This window comes from Babylonia areolata, chromosome 2 (assembly GCF_041734735.1).
Source record: "Babylonia areolata isolate BAREFJ2019XMU chromosome 2, ASM4173473v1, whole genome shotgun sequence".
Taxonomy (NCBI): Eukaryota; Metazoa; Mollusca; class Gastropoda; order Neogastropoda; family Buccinidae; genus Babylonia; species Babylonia areolata.
In genome coordinates, this window is record NC_134877.1 from 31188541 (window position 1) to 31203013 (window position 14473).

General features: G+C 41.9%; 1 protein-coding gene across 1 annotated transcript in view; it reads left to right on the plus strand.

The window, feature by feature from the left end:
• Positions 1–11590: 11590 nt before the first annotated feature.
• LOC143277194 (chitotriosidase-1-like) overlaps positions 11591–14473 on the plus strand; it is a 13183-nt gene continuing 10300 nt past the window's right edge. Inside the window, exon 1 of the mRNA XM_076581976.1 lies at positions 11591–11817. Within this exon, the coding sequence (XP_076438091.1) occupies positions 11591–11817 (227 nt within the window). The remainder of the gene's footprint in view (positions 11818–14473) is intronic.

A 14473-nucleotide genomic window follows, 5' to 3' on the forward strand; every position in this document is an offset into this window, starting at 1 on the left:
TTTGTGATTTGCAGTTCTTCCAGTCAGTTATAGTACACCAACATGTTCAAGAATTTTGTAGTATTTTTTGTGCTGTTTGATTATCACTCTGTGGAAAGAAAAAATAGTATCACATTTCTTCAGCCTTTACTTTTCTGACAGTACTGTCAGTGTCTTGTTTAAGATTCAATTCAAACTGATGATTTGTGTTAGAATTTCAGTTGTAAACCTTAAGTGGTGTACATGTCCATTTTGTTTTTGTTTTTCAAACTGATGATGGCTGCTGACGCAGGCAAATAAATACGTCTAAATTATGAAATCGGAATTTTGCCTGCTGGAGGATTATGTATATATACCTGGATAAAAAAAAGGTGTCTTGAAACATGACTGTGATTGCATCTTAACACCTATGCCTTGAAGTGTGACTTTGTGTGGATAATGCCTGAAGTTTTGATATATGACTAGCATAGATTATTAATGCTACTTGGCGCCTTGATGTGTGACTGCCAGTTGAGACCAGCAGATCTGATATATGACTGTTTATTTATGTATACAGTCCTGACAGGTATGTGGCTATATATAAACTCTTGCAGTGTCAACGCCACAACATATTGTCGTCTACAGTGTTACATTGTCTGCATTTTTACCTGAAATCTTGACAGACAAAGAATACAAACAACATTCTGGACTGGTACGTACAGCCTTGTGTTTGCTTTTCATTTTCTTTTGTGATCATACCCCTTGGGGTTGCCAGGGGTCTTTCAGTATAAATAGCATCCCTGCCTTCTGGAAATTCTGTGCTAGAAATTTCCTCTTTTCTATTGCTATCTTTATTTCTGCCCTGTTTGTTTCTTCCTTCACTGTTGTCTGCTTTTTCTGCCTTTCTGCCACAGTCTGTGATGTACTCTGTGCTGTTTTGCTATGGCAATGACCGTAGGTGGTGAAATTATAAATACTTGGAAGGGCATTAACTGTCCATTCTGCAGTGTTATTTGACTATATAGCCTATTTTATGTACTTTTTGTTCAGCTTTGAAATATTGGGTTTTTTCCCGTTTTTTCTGATCTGTAATCTAGGGATAAATTAATTGGAAGGGCTGATGACAGCACAGTCTAAGTCTTATTTGCCCTAAAGAGTTAAATGGTTAGGGCAATGTCATGAACTGTGTTTTGTAGTTTTGCCTTGGTGTTTTATTTTGTTTTGTTTCTCTCTCTCTCTCTCTCTCTCTCTCTCTCTCTCTCTCTCTTTTTTGTAGTCGTGACAATTTTGTGTTGATGCGGTTGAGCATTTGTATGGTTTGTCAGTCCTGATATGGCCTTGTGCAGTCGGCTGGACTATAAGCAACAATAAACAGATAAAGTCGGTGATTAGTTGTCTGAGTTTTTTTTTTCAGCTTGGACCATCTGCTGGCCAAATAACTTGAGGCTGAAAAGGTTGTTCTTAGATGTAGTGAATAATGTATTGTTTTTTGATATTGTCTTGTTATATAGTTGTTTCCAGTTTGTTGTAAGCAATCAATGAACAAAAGTTATTTTCTGCATTTATATATTTGCATATACATATATTTATTTTAACAGGAGTATTTCATCAGTCTTTTGCAATCTTTGTTTTTTCATTCATGTTTCCTTATTGATGGTGTAAAAAAAAAGTGAGAATTAAAAAAAAAAAAGTTATCAGTGTTGTTTGCAGGAAAACGTGCGCGCGCATGTGTGTGTGTGTGCATGTGTTCCTCTGTGTGTGTGTGTGTGTGTGTGTGTGTGTGTTGCTGTTGTTGTTAAGCACATGATTGGTCATAATGTAATTGCTTGCTGTGCTAATATCATTTCTTTGTCTTTCCCTTTCACCTTTCCTAATAATTCTCCCTTTGACGAAGATGATGGAAATGATCTGGTAACACATTTGATCTGTCGGTTCCCCTGAACAGCCACATATGTTTGGAGACTTTGTGAACACGTTCTCATGACACTGAGACAACTTTGCCAGGTTCCTGGAACAACAGGGTGTGGTTTTAAAGCTACAAATAAACGGAACAACCCCAAATACCAGATTTCCAGTTCTGATTACACTAGCACCCAGACGAACTGCACGTGGCTTCTCATATCTCAGAAACACGCATATAGTTATCGGCTTAAAAGAAACAATGGGTTGATCAAACCTAGACTGACTGAAGACTAAGAAAATGTGGCTTCGAATCAAAACCGGTGTGCCAGTGGCAAAAGTTGGGTCAAACTGAAGTGACGGTTTATTCTCTAACTTTCACCAATGGGAGCACGTGGAAACAACAAAGGGACAAAAGGCAAACAATACTTGGCAGGATTAAACAGTACGTGATGAACAAGTAAATAAAATAACGCAGAGATTGTTATTATCTGAACAGAAAAGCATCTGTTTTGAAATGACACAATCTGTACTAAACTAACATTTTATAAGTAATACAATGTGTACAGGAATCGAACCGGACAGAGAAGTAATAAATATTTCAATGATTTTACATAATGAGAAAATGAAAACGTCAAATGAAAAATAGTTCAGTGCGTTTCGAAACGTAACACACAGGTGTGAAACTGTTCAAACTGGAAATTGACTCCTTGAAAGAGAAATAGTCTGGCTGTGTACTGTACACTGAACCGTAAAATGCCTCAGGTACAGCAGTTGGGGTCCAGTGAGTCATAATAAATGGGAAATACCATTTGCAATACGTAACATGGGTTGACATACTTGTTACCTGAACGAGCAATGCTTTCTCCAATTTTCAAAAGAGAGTTTTGCATACTTGCTTTAATTCGACTAAACATCGTCAAAGGACTCTCAGACTGGTCCAGTTCGAAGACCTGCTTTAGGTTTTAATTTCAGACTTGTTTTCTGATTAGTTGCGGACTAAATATTGTCCAATTATCAGGTGCATTTGTTTTAGTAGTGTTAAACACATAGATTTTGACAGCGAGATCACGAAACTTCACATCAATGATATACGGACACTGGGAACGTTCTTTTTTTTTTTTGTGTGTGTGTTTTGTTTTTGTTTGTTTTTTGTTTATGTTTTTTTGTTTTTACTTTTTACGTGATCAGTTGTTTCTCTTGTTAGATTTAACGACCAACTTCACTCTTAAGAAGCCCGTCAAATAATGTTCTTTTATTGAACTTCCCTTTATGTCCAATATTAACCTTGGATTCCACCCCCTATCTGTTCTCTTTCCCCAGTCTCACCATACAACTCCCGCATCCCCTATCTATTCTCTTCCCCCAGTCTCACCATACAGCTCCCCCACCCACTATCTATTCTCTTTCCCCAGTCTCACCATACAGCTCCCCCACCCACTATCTATTCTCTTTCCCCAGTCTCACCATACAGCTCCCCCACCCACTATCTATTCTCTTTCCCCAGTCTCACCATACAGCTCCCCCACCCCCTATCTATTATTTTCCCCAGTCTCACCATACACCTCACCCACCCCCTATCTATTCTCTTTCCCCAGTCTCACCATACACCTCACCCACCCCCTATCTATTCTCTTTCCCCAGTCTCACCATACAACTCCCCCATCCCCTATCTATTCTCTTTCCCCAGTCTCACCATACAACTCCCCCACCCCCTATCTATTCTCTTTCCCCAGTCTCACCATACAACTCCCCCACCCACTATCTATTCTCTTTCCCCAGTCTCACCATACAACTCACCCATCCCATCCACCCATTTATCTACTTTAAAATTAGGATGTATATTCAAATGTAAAAAAAAAAAAAAAAAAAAAAAAAAAAATCTTATACTAGATGATGTTTGAAAGGACATCAAGCAGGATTCCTTTTTTAAAACTGAAAACAGACACCCCGAAAGACAAAATGATATGGTTTGGCTGTCTTCTGAGGACTATGTCACAGTCTGAAAGTCTGCAATTAACTGGGCACTACTGAGTTCTCTGAAATGGGAAATACCATTCACCACACATTGACTGATTGATTGATTGATTGATTGATATGGATACTTATATAGTGCACATTCTCGGTGGGAGACCAAGCTCTAAGCGCTTTACACACACGGGGTCATTTGCACAACAGGCTGCCTACCAGGGTATAGAGCCGACTGACGGCTGCCACTGCGCGCGCTTCATTCGTTTCTTGTGTCATTCAATCAGATTTTATGCACGCATACACACTCAGACAGACATGTAACATTTTACGTGTATGGCCTTTTTGTTTATTAACCCCACCATGTAGGCAGTCATGCTCCGCTTTCGGAGGTGTGCATACTGGATATGTTATTGCTTCCATTACCCACCGAACGCTGACATGGATTACACAATCTTTAATGTGCGTAGTAGATCTTCTGCGTGCGTATACACACGGAAGGGGTTCAGGCAATATATCAGGTCTGCACATATGTTGACCTAGGAGATCGGAAAAATTTCCACTCTTTAACCACCAGTCGCCGTCACCGAGATTCGAACTCGGGAACTTCAGATTGAAAGTCCAACACTTTAACCATTCGCCTTTTGCGCCCGTCGAATATAAGATAGTTCGATATACATTTGTAACCAAACAATCAACAAAAGTCTCAGCTATGGTTTTGCCCCACGATCATTTCAAGACAATTAAATTTTACTTGACATGTGTTCCCCATCTCACGGGAGAAAAACAAAACAAAACAAGCTATACTGATCAACTCACCAGGACTTTACCCTCTTGACGCCAGAAGAACAACCGGAACTTCGCTTGAGTCCCTTCAGAAGAGCCAAAAAACCCCCCAAAAAAACAACCTGTGTGAGTGTAAGCATGAGTTTCAGCCATTCAGGTTACGTGTCATATCTCCCAGATGGTGATCAATAAAGGTTTACTATTCCAACAGTCTGTGAGTACTGATAGATTAAACTAGGGACATATTCATGACCCCCTGTGGCTCTCCTTGGGATATAATATAATATTATAATATATATATATATATATATATATATATATATATAGAGAGAGAGAGAGAGAGAGAGAGAGAGATGTATAGATATAAATATATATAAAAAAATATTTGTAGAATTAAGTTAGTGGTGGTGGAAAACAGGTTCAGGTAATAACTAAACCCCTTTCATTATTTCAAAGTAACTGTGCAAAGGTTTAAAAGGGAAATGTTAAAAAAATAAAAAAAAATAAAAAAGTTTTTAAAAAAAAGGTGCAAAGATAATCATTTTCAAGGTATTCTGTTAGTTACACTTATTTCTTCTTCTTTTAAACATATTCTTTTCTTTTGTTTTTCTTCTTTAATCTTTACTTCATTCTTTGTTTGCTGCATTGGGAAGTTGTTGGACTGTGACTTTCCCCGATATGATTGAGAACACCACTAAACTATGATTGGTGTCTTTGCATCACTTGTCAGAAGGCGATGACAATTCACTGCCAACAATGCTGGGATATCTGAGGAAGCCACATGGGCCTAGACTGCAGTCATATCAGACATACAATTGGCTCCCTCTCCCTCAGAGAGAATTCACATGGCCCCCAATTAAGTGCAGTCTTAGAATGATTTCTATAAATATTTTCACACACACACACACACACACATACATACATACATACATATATATATATATATACACACACATATATATATTGACGGTGACCTACTTCGGACGTAATAATAATGATAGAAGTCTATTTCTTTTGCGTCTTTCATTAGAATACAATAATGTTTAAGGCACATCACATGAGTAAAACAACAAAAAGAAAAAAATCTTAAGCACACGAGATATTTTTTTTTTATTAAAACTCTTGCCCCGCACTCCCCTCCTCCCCGTGTCCACTCCAAGGAACATTCAAGGCACGTACTGTCACACACACACGTGCACTTACACGTTTTCTGTGCATGATGCGCAGCCATGTCGGCATGTTGTTCTGCATGTGTGTCAAACCTCGCTACACGTAGCATTTAAACTGTTAATCAGCCTGCCATAGAAGAGCATCTTCGAGATCCTGCTGTCTGTCATGTGGACAACGTGTCCTGTCCAGCGTAGCTGGCACTGGATCAGCAGGCTTTCGATGCTGGGCAGGCCGCTCCTCTCTAGGACCTGGAGGTTGGAGGCCCTGTCTTGCCACTTTATGCCGAGGATCTTTCGTAGGCATCTCTGGTGAAACTGCTCAAGTTGTTGAATGTGACGGCGATACGTCGTCCATGTTTCACAGCAGTACAACAAGGTGGTCAGCACAACAGCTCTGTAGGTTTTGATTTTGCTGCCGCAAGTCTTTCCCATGATTTTAAGGGTTCACTGAATCTCTCTTTCTCTGTTTTCTCCAATCGCAGTACTTTTTGTAACTTATTATTTTTTTTAAAGATTATAACTAATTTTCCTTCCTCTGTTTCTGCTTGTCCAGGTTTCTCTCTCTCTCTCTCTCTCTCTGTCTCTCTCTCTCTCTCTCTCTCTCTCTGTCTCTCTCTCTCTTTCTCTCTCTCTCTCTCAGGAGGCATGACATGTAATTGGAAGCCAGGCAGTGTAGCTGGAACAGGAAATTTTCTGCTGTTCAGAGTTCAGCTGGCGTATTCTGAATCAGAACTGTGTGCACCTACTCTGTAACAGGTGAAAAAGGATACCTTGAAAATAGCTGGCTTTTTGACTTGGAGGGCCACAATCGGCATTTGTTGTGGGCGAAATAGCCGAATGGTTAAAGCGTTGGACTTTCAATCTGAGGGTCCCGGGTTCGAATCACGGTGACGGCGCCTGGTGGGTAAAGGGTGGAGATTTTTACGATCTCCCAGGTCAACATATGTGCAGACCTGCTAGTGCCTGAACCCCCTTCGTGTGTATATGCAAGCAGAAGATCAAATACACACGTTAAAGATCCTGTAATCCATGTCAGCGTTCGGTGGGTTATGGAAACAAGAACATACCCAGCATGCACACCCCCGAAAACGGAGTATGGCTGCCTACATGGGGGTTAAAAACGGTCATACACGTAAAAGCCCACTCGTGTACATACGAGTGAACGCAGAAGAAGTAATATTCCCAAAACGTTCACGTGAAGTGCAGCAGGTGAGAGAGACAGCTGGGCCGCATATTTCGTCCACAGATGTTGTTGTTGCTTTCGTATGTATTATACATGCTGCATCGCGATGGCAATGGTAAACTGTCTCTGTTACAAATTCGGCAATATTGATTGACTGATTGATTGATATTGATACTTATATACGCCTATCCTCGGTCAGATATCAAGCTCTAAGCGCTTTACAAACACGGGGTCATTTGTACAACCTTGGTAGAGCTGACTGACGGCTCATCATTCGTTTCCTGTGTCATTCAATCAGATTTCAGGCACACACACATACACGCGCAGACAGACATGTAATATCCACATTTCTTCCCCTCCACTCCTCTGTGTGAATGACGGAGTGAACGTCCACGCCTTGTTATGAATACTATATACTCCTTCCGTCTTGAGGGAAAAACTGTTGATATTGACGCAATGTCTGCAAAATGTTCTCTGCATACGGTGCACGCCTAGTCGACGAAATATTTACCTGTGAAAATAACTAGGCCATGTACAAAAGATGGCAGTTATTATCAGCGGTGCACGTCTAGTCGACGAAATATTTACCTGTGAAAATAACTAGGCCATGTACAAAAGATGGCAGTTATTATCAGCGGTGCACGTCTAGCCGACGAAATATTTACCTGTGAAAATAACTAGGCCATGTATACAAGATGACAATAGTTATCAGCGGTGCACGTCTAGTCGACGAAATATTTACCTGTGAAAATAACCAGGCCATGTACACAAGATGACAGTAGTTATCAGCAGTGCACGTGCCAGTGATTGTCTCCGCCTTTAGCACGGAGAACGCTGTGTTGTTGCTTCGCAGCTGACGTTGAGACAAACCTTGACGCCAGCCAGTACTGACGACAATCCAACACAATTGGTTGTGACAATCAATGCGACAAACACACTGGCAGTACAAGATGACATGGTTGATAGGCTGATGCAAGCCATACAACAACAGTTTACTGGACAAACAAGACTGATAAGAAACGATGTGAGTTCAATCAAGGACTAACTGAAACAACAATATGAAGAAATGAGCAGAAGATGTGACAGACTTGAGACTTACCACAGGCACCTGACAGAAACAGTGACCAACATTTGTATTTGTATTTGAATTTCTTTTTATCACAACAGATTTCTCTGTGTGAAATTCGGGCTGCTCTCCCCAGGGAGAGCGCGTCGCTACACTACAGCGCCACCTCTCTTTTTTTTGTTTTTGTTTTTTTGTTTTTCCTGCGTGCAGTTTTATTTGTTTTTCCAATGAAGTGGATTTTTCTACAGAATTTGGCCAGGAACAACCCTTTTGTTAACGTGGGTTCTTTTACATGCACTAAATGCATGCTGCACATAGGACTTCGGTTTATCGTCTTATCCGAATGACTAGCGTCCAGACCACCACTCAAGGTCTAGAGGAGGAGGGAGAAAATATCGGTGGCTGATCCGTAATTCGAACCAGCGCGCTCAGATTCACATTTTATGTGGTGTCAGCAGCGGTCAAAAGTGTCATCGTTTCACTTTTTTTCTTCTTTTTTTTGTGTGTGTCCTTTTTTTTTCCTTTCTTTCTTTTTTCTTTTCCCCCCCCTTTTTTTTGTCGTTCGCACGGAGAGAGTTAATAATGGTATTGGCCAAATCAGCAGTTACTGTTTCATGTGAGGCACTTAGTTAGAGCTCATCTATGGGGAGTTTGCGCCGTATAAGTACAATATGTTATTATTATTATTATTATTGTTATTATTAAGATTATGGTTATTATTATCATTATGAGTTTGCGTCATATAAATACATAATTATTATCATTATTATTATCTTTTTAATTTAATTTAATTTTTTTTATTTATTTATTTATTTATTTATTTTATTTTATTTTTCTAAAATTAAACTCAACACTATCATTGGAAGGTCGCACTATCTATGCCCGGGGGGCTGTGGGGTGATCGGTCCCCCAAAGACATGTAGATAAGACAGGTACTTTTGGTGACACGTAACAGATCGCTTCGTTCGCTTCGTGGTCAGTACTTTGTCACGCGGACACAGGTAAGCAGTCTTTTTGTTTCAAAGCCGTTTCGTGTTTGTATCATTGACATTTTCATGTATAACCATGACAGCAGTTGTTGTTTTCACTTGTGTACTTAAACGAATGCATGCATGCATAATTTATGTATGTACGTATGAACTGAAGTCAACTTATTTATTGTCATGAAACCTCAAAGGATTAATAAATATAACAAAAGAAATTACCATCTGAGACATAATTCTTATGTGGCGCTTCACAAAGGACATCCGCTATGGTGAACGCTCTGTGATACTTGTGCTTTTTTTTTTCTTTTGATATATGTCTATATTCCGTTTCACTCGTTGACAGTTTTATCTTTCAAGTAAAAAAAACACAAAACAACCCAATATGTATATATATATTATTCGGATGTTCTGAAAATTATGATGACTTTCTCTTGTGGTCTTTCAAAACCACGAAAATATGGTAAGTCAGTTAGTTTAAATTTCTTGTCCAAGAAGAAGATCGTTTGATCACACTTTGATAGTTATACGTACGTAGGTACATGTGTGTGTGTGTGTGTGTGTGTGTGTGTGTGTGTGTGTGTGTGTGTGTGTGTGTGTGTGTGTGTGAGGGGAGAGAGAGAGAAAGAGAGGGAGAGAGAGAGAGAGAGTGTGTATGTGTGTGTATGCGTGTGTGCATGTGCGTGTACACACTCTCTCTCTCTCTCTCTCTCTCTCTCTCTCTCTCTCTCTTCCTTTTTTTTCATTCTTATAAATCAGTTCTTTGAATAAATACACTTTGCCCAGAACAGAACAGAAGAGGATGGTACCAAAGGGATTCGCTCACGTGGTTCTGACCTGGACGATCTCGTCCTGGTTACTACTTGCCCAGCCTCCAGGTAAGTATTCGTCTCGATGGAGTCTTCCGTCGGACCGACGGATGAGTAGGCAGGTAGGCTTATCTGTCGGTGTGTGTCCTCATATGGGAGAAGAGGCCGATTCTAGATGCGCAGCACTTCCCACAGGTTTTGCAAGGGAAAACGTCTCCAGAAGTTGAGCCCTGCTTCCTTCGCTCCCGCTTCTCCTTAATGGCCAGCGTCCTCTTGTTTTCAAACGTCTTTATGCCACCAGTACACAGCATCCTCCAGCGAGAGAAGTATCCGTAGGGGTTAATTAATCAACGCCGATTGTATTACAGGCCTTCGCGGCACACTCGACACGTCGCGAAATGACATAGATAATGTGATACAACACAACACACTACCGATAAAGGCATCGCGACGTGATGCGAAGAAACTCAACCAAAATGTTGAATGATTGATGAATAACATGGATATTTATATAGCGCCTATCCTCGGTCGGAGACCAAGCTCTAAGTGCTTTGCAAACACGGGGTCATTTGCACAACAGGCTGCCTACCTGGGTAGAGTCGACTGACGGCTGCCATTGGGCGCTCATCATTCGCTTCCTGTGTCATTCAGTCAGATTTTAGGCACGCACACATACACACTCAGACAGACATGTAATATATTACGTGTATGACTGTTTTGTTTATTTACCCCGCCATGTAGGCAGGCACACTCCGTTTTCGGGGGTGTGCATGCTGGATACGTCCTTGTTTCCATAACCCACCGAACGCTGACATAGATTACAGGATCTTTAATGTGCGTGTTTGATCTTCTGCTTGCGTATGCACACGAAGGAGGTTCAGGCACTGGCAGGTCTGCACATAGGTTGACCTGCACACAGGTTGACCTGGGAGATCGGAAAAATCTTCATCCTTTACCTGCCAGGCGCCGTCACCGAGATTCGAACTCGGGACCCTCCGATTGAAAGCTCAACGCTTTAACCACTCGGCTATTGTGACAGAACATAGTCAATTTACTACCCAAAGAAATGTTTGCAGTATAATATTAATCGAAACACACACAGGTGTGTAGCCATAATGAATCAACAATACACACGATTATACGGATTTTGTGATATCGGGAATAGTTTTGATTTAATATTGTGATAGGGTTATTGTGATATTATATTGCATTATTGAATTAGCTTTTTTATGTAATATGTTTAATGAGTGTGTATAGCTTGTGATGATTGTGTGTGTGTGTGTGTGTGTGTGTGTGTGTGTGTGTGTGTGTGTGTGTGTGTGTGTGCGCGCGCGCGTGTGTGTATGTACATAAATTTGTGCTTGAGTATTTGGTGGGCTGAAGCTAAAGGGTTGTGCATAGAAGTATTTTTGCTTTTTTAAAAAATTGTGTGTGTGTGTGTGTGTGTGTGTGTGTGTGTGTGTGTGTGTGTGTGTGTGTGTGTGTGTGTGTGTGTGTTCTAAATGCACGTTTAAACGTCGGTATTCACATTGTAGAGCGCAGTTTATTGAGCATGTATTACATGGAAAGGCGCTTTATAAATCAAATCATTATGAATATTATAATGATTATCATGATGATGATGACGTCTGTTATTATCATTATTATTCGTATCATTCTTACTACTATTATTATCATTGTTGTTGTTGTTGTCGTCGTTGTTGTTGTTGTTGTTATCATCATCATCATCATCGTCATCATTATGACTCGTAGTGACTGAAGCGGCCACCATGCCACCACAAGTGGGCGGCGCTGGCAACACAACACCCGGAAAACACGCCCACCTCCGCACCGTCTGCTACCTGGCCGGGTGGGCGCGCACCCGTCAGGACCCTGTGCAGTTCCACCCGGAAGACTTGGACACCAGCCTGTGTACCCACGTCATCTTCGCCTTCGCCCTGCTGGACCAGACAGGGCTGGTGTTGGTGCCTGAAGAGCCGCTGAAGGATCCCGAGATGTGTGTTGGTGACTGTGGTGAAGTTCTGTGTGCAGTGTGATGCAGTGTAGTGTAGTGCAGTGTTGTGCAGCGTGATGCAGTGTAGTGTAGTGTAGTGTTGTGTGATGCAGTGTAGTGTAGTTTTGTGCAGTGTGATGCAGTGTAGTGTTGTGCAGTGTGATGCAGTGTAGTGTAGTGTAGTGTTGTGTGATGCAGTGTAGTGTAGTGCAGTGTAGTGTTGTGCAGTGTGATGCAGTGTAGTGTAGTGCAGTGTAGTGTTGTGCAGTGTGATGCAGTGTAGTGTAGTGTAGTGTTGTGTGATGCAGTGTAGTGTAGTGCAGTGTAGTGTTGTGCAGTGTGATGCAGTGTAGTGTAGTTTTGTGCAGTGTGATGCAGTGTAGTGTTGTGCAGTGTGATGCAGTGTAGTGTAGTGTAGTGCAGTGTAGTGTGATGCAGTGTAGTGTAGTGTTGTGTAGTGGGATGCAGTGTAGTGTAGTGTTGTGCAGTGTGATGCAGTGTAGTGCAGTGTAGTGTTGTGCAGTGTGATGCAGTGTAGTGCAGTGTAGTGTTGTGCAGTGTGATGCAGTTTAGTGTAGTGTTGTGCAGTGTGATGCAGTTTAGTGTAGTGTAGTGTTGTACAGTGTGATGCAGTTTAGTGTAGTGAGTGTAGTGTAGTGTAGTGTGATGTAGTGTAGTGTAGTGTTGTGCAGTGTGATGCAGTGTAGTCTAGTGTAGTATTGTGCAGTGTGATGCAGTGTATTCTAGTGTAGTCTAGTGTAGTGTTGTGCAGTGTGATGCAGTGTAGTGCAGTGTAGTGTGATGCAGCGTAGTGTAGTGTAGTGTAGTGTAGTGTAGTGTAGTGTTGTGCAGTGTGATGCAGTGTAGTGTGATGCAGCGTAGTGTAGTGTAGTGTAGTGTAGTGTTGTGCAGTGTGATGCAGTGTAGTGTGATGCAGCGTAGTGTAGTGTAGTGTAGTGTTGTGCAGTGTGATGCAGTGTAATGTAGTGTTGTGCAGTGTGATGCAACGTAGTGTAGTGTAGTGTTGTGCTGTGTACTGTCTTGTGTTTTGTATGACAGTCAGTCGTGTTTGACTCTGACCATCAGCACAGCAGAGGAGGTAACTGCTGTCCCGACTATCTTGGCTAGGATTTGATTATAGTGGAGAGTGGCTCGTCCAAATTACATCCCACACTCACGGCCACGAGGGTTTTGGAACAGTCGTCGTTGGGATAGTTCCCAAAGGCCAGCTAGCCCCCAAGGCTGCAGTGATAGCGACAAGGAACTCTAGGGAGAGCTGGACGGTACAGGGTCTTCAGAGAAGAAGCCCTCCTCAGTCAAATGTTTCGGCCCTTAACTCTTTACACTCTGAGGGGGCCACTAACAGCCATTGCAATTTTGCCTCCTAAGTTTGAGAGTCACAGTCCTTCATAAAAGTTATGTTCTGTTGTGCAGTGTAAGGTAGTGTAGTGTATTGTAGTGCTGGGCAATATATTGGAGTGTCCTGTGCGTGCCTGCATCCATCGTGAACACAGCGCAGGCCTCCAATGGTGGTGCAGGATTGTTCCAAGGGCGGGTGGAGACAGTGCTTCTCAGGGTCCTCCCCAGCACCTACGGGTGTTTCTCTGTCTTCTATTGTAGTGTTGGGCAATGTATCGTAGTGCCCGGTATAACCCACGGCTTAAATCACATATTGACATAAGCTTACATTTGCGCCGACAGAAAAGCGAGAGCTGTATAATCAATGGTTTCCCCACTGCCTTTGGAGTCTCAGTTTTAGTTTCTCAAAGAGGCGTCACTCCGTTCGGACAAATCCATATACGCTGCACCACATCTGCTTGACCAGCAGCATAACCCAACGCGCTTAGTCACGCATCGGATGCATGCATATATGTTTGTGTATCTGTTAAATTGAATTATTTTCTACATACTTTTGCCAGAGGACAACATTTTTTGTTGCCATGGGTTCTTTTTCAATGTGTTTTTCGGTGTCTGGGTTCGACACGCCCCGCTATCGTCCTTTCTGCTAAGTTTAACTGGAAAACTGGAACTGAGCGTCAAGGCATCCATCCCACCCTCGCCCTTTCTCGCAAGTTTAAGTGAAAAAAAAATCGAACTGATTGTCTAGCCATTCGGATGAGACGACTGACAAACCGAGGTCCTGTGTGCAGCAAGCATTTGGCGCACTGAAAAAGAACCCGTGGCAACGTGAGTGTTGTCCTCTAGAAGAAACCCATTTGGACAGGTACACAAATATGTTATATGCATACACTCAAGGCATGACAGCACGTTGGGTTTTGCTTCTGGTCAGGCATCTGCCTGATAGTCAGTTGTGGTGTAGTGTATATGGATTTGTCCGAACGCAGTGACGTCTCTTTGAGAAACTGAACCTGAAACCAAAGCAGTGTATGTAATGTTGTGCAGTGTAGTGTAGTGTGTGGCTCAACCCTCAGATTTTACAGCTGGGCCAATAGCAAATTGAGAACTGCATCATCAATGGTTTCGCCACTGCACTGGAAACTCATTTCCAGCTTACGTAACGGACTGTGACTATCATACAAGGAGGCAAGATTGCACTGGCTCTTAGTGCTGCAGCCTTGGGAGCTAGTTGGCCTTTGGCGACCATCCTAACTTCGACTGTCTTAAAATCCTCTTGGCCAAAAGAGTGGGGTTGTAACCA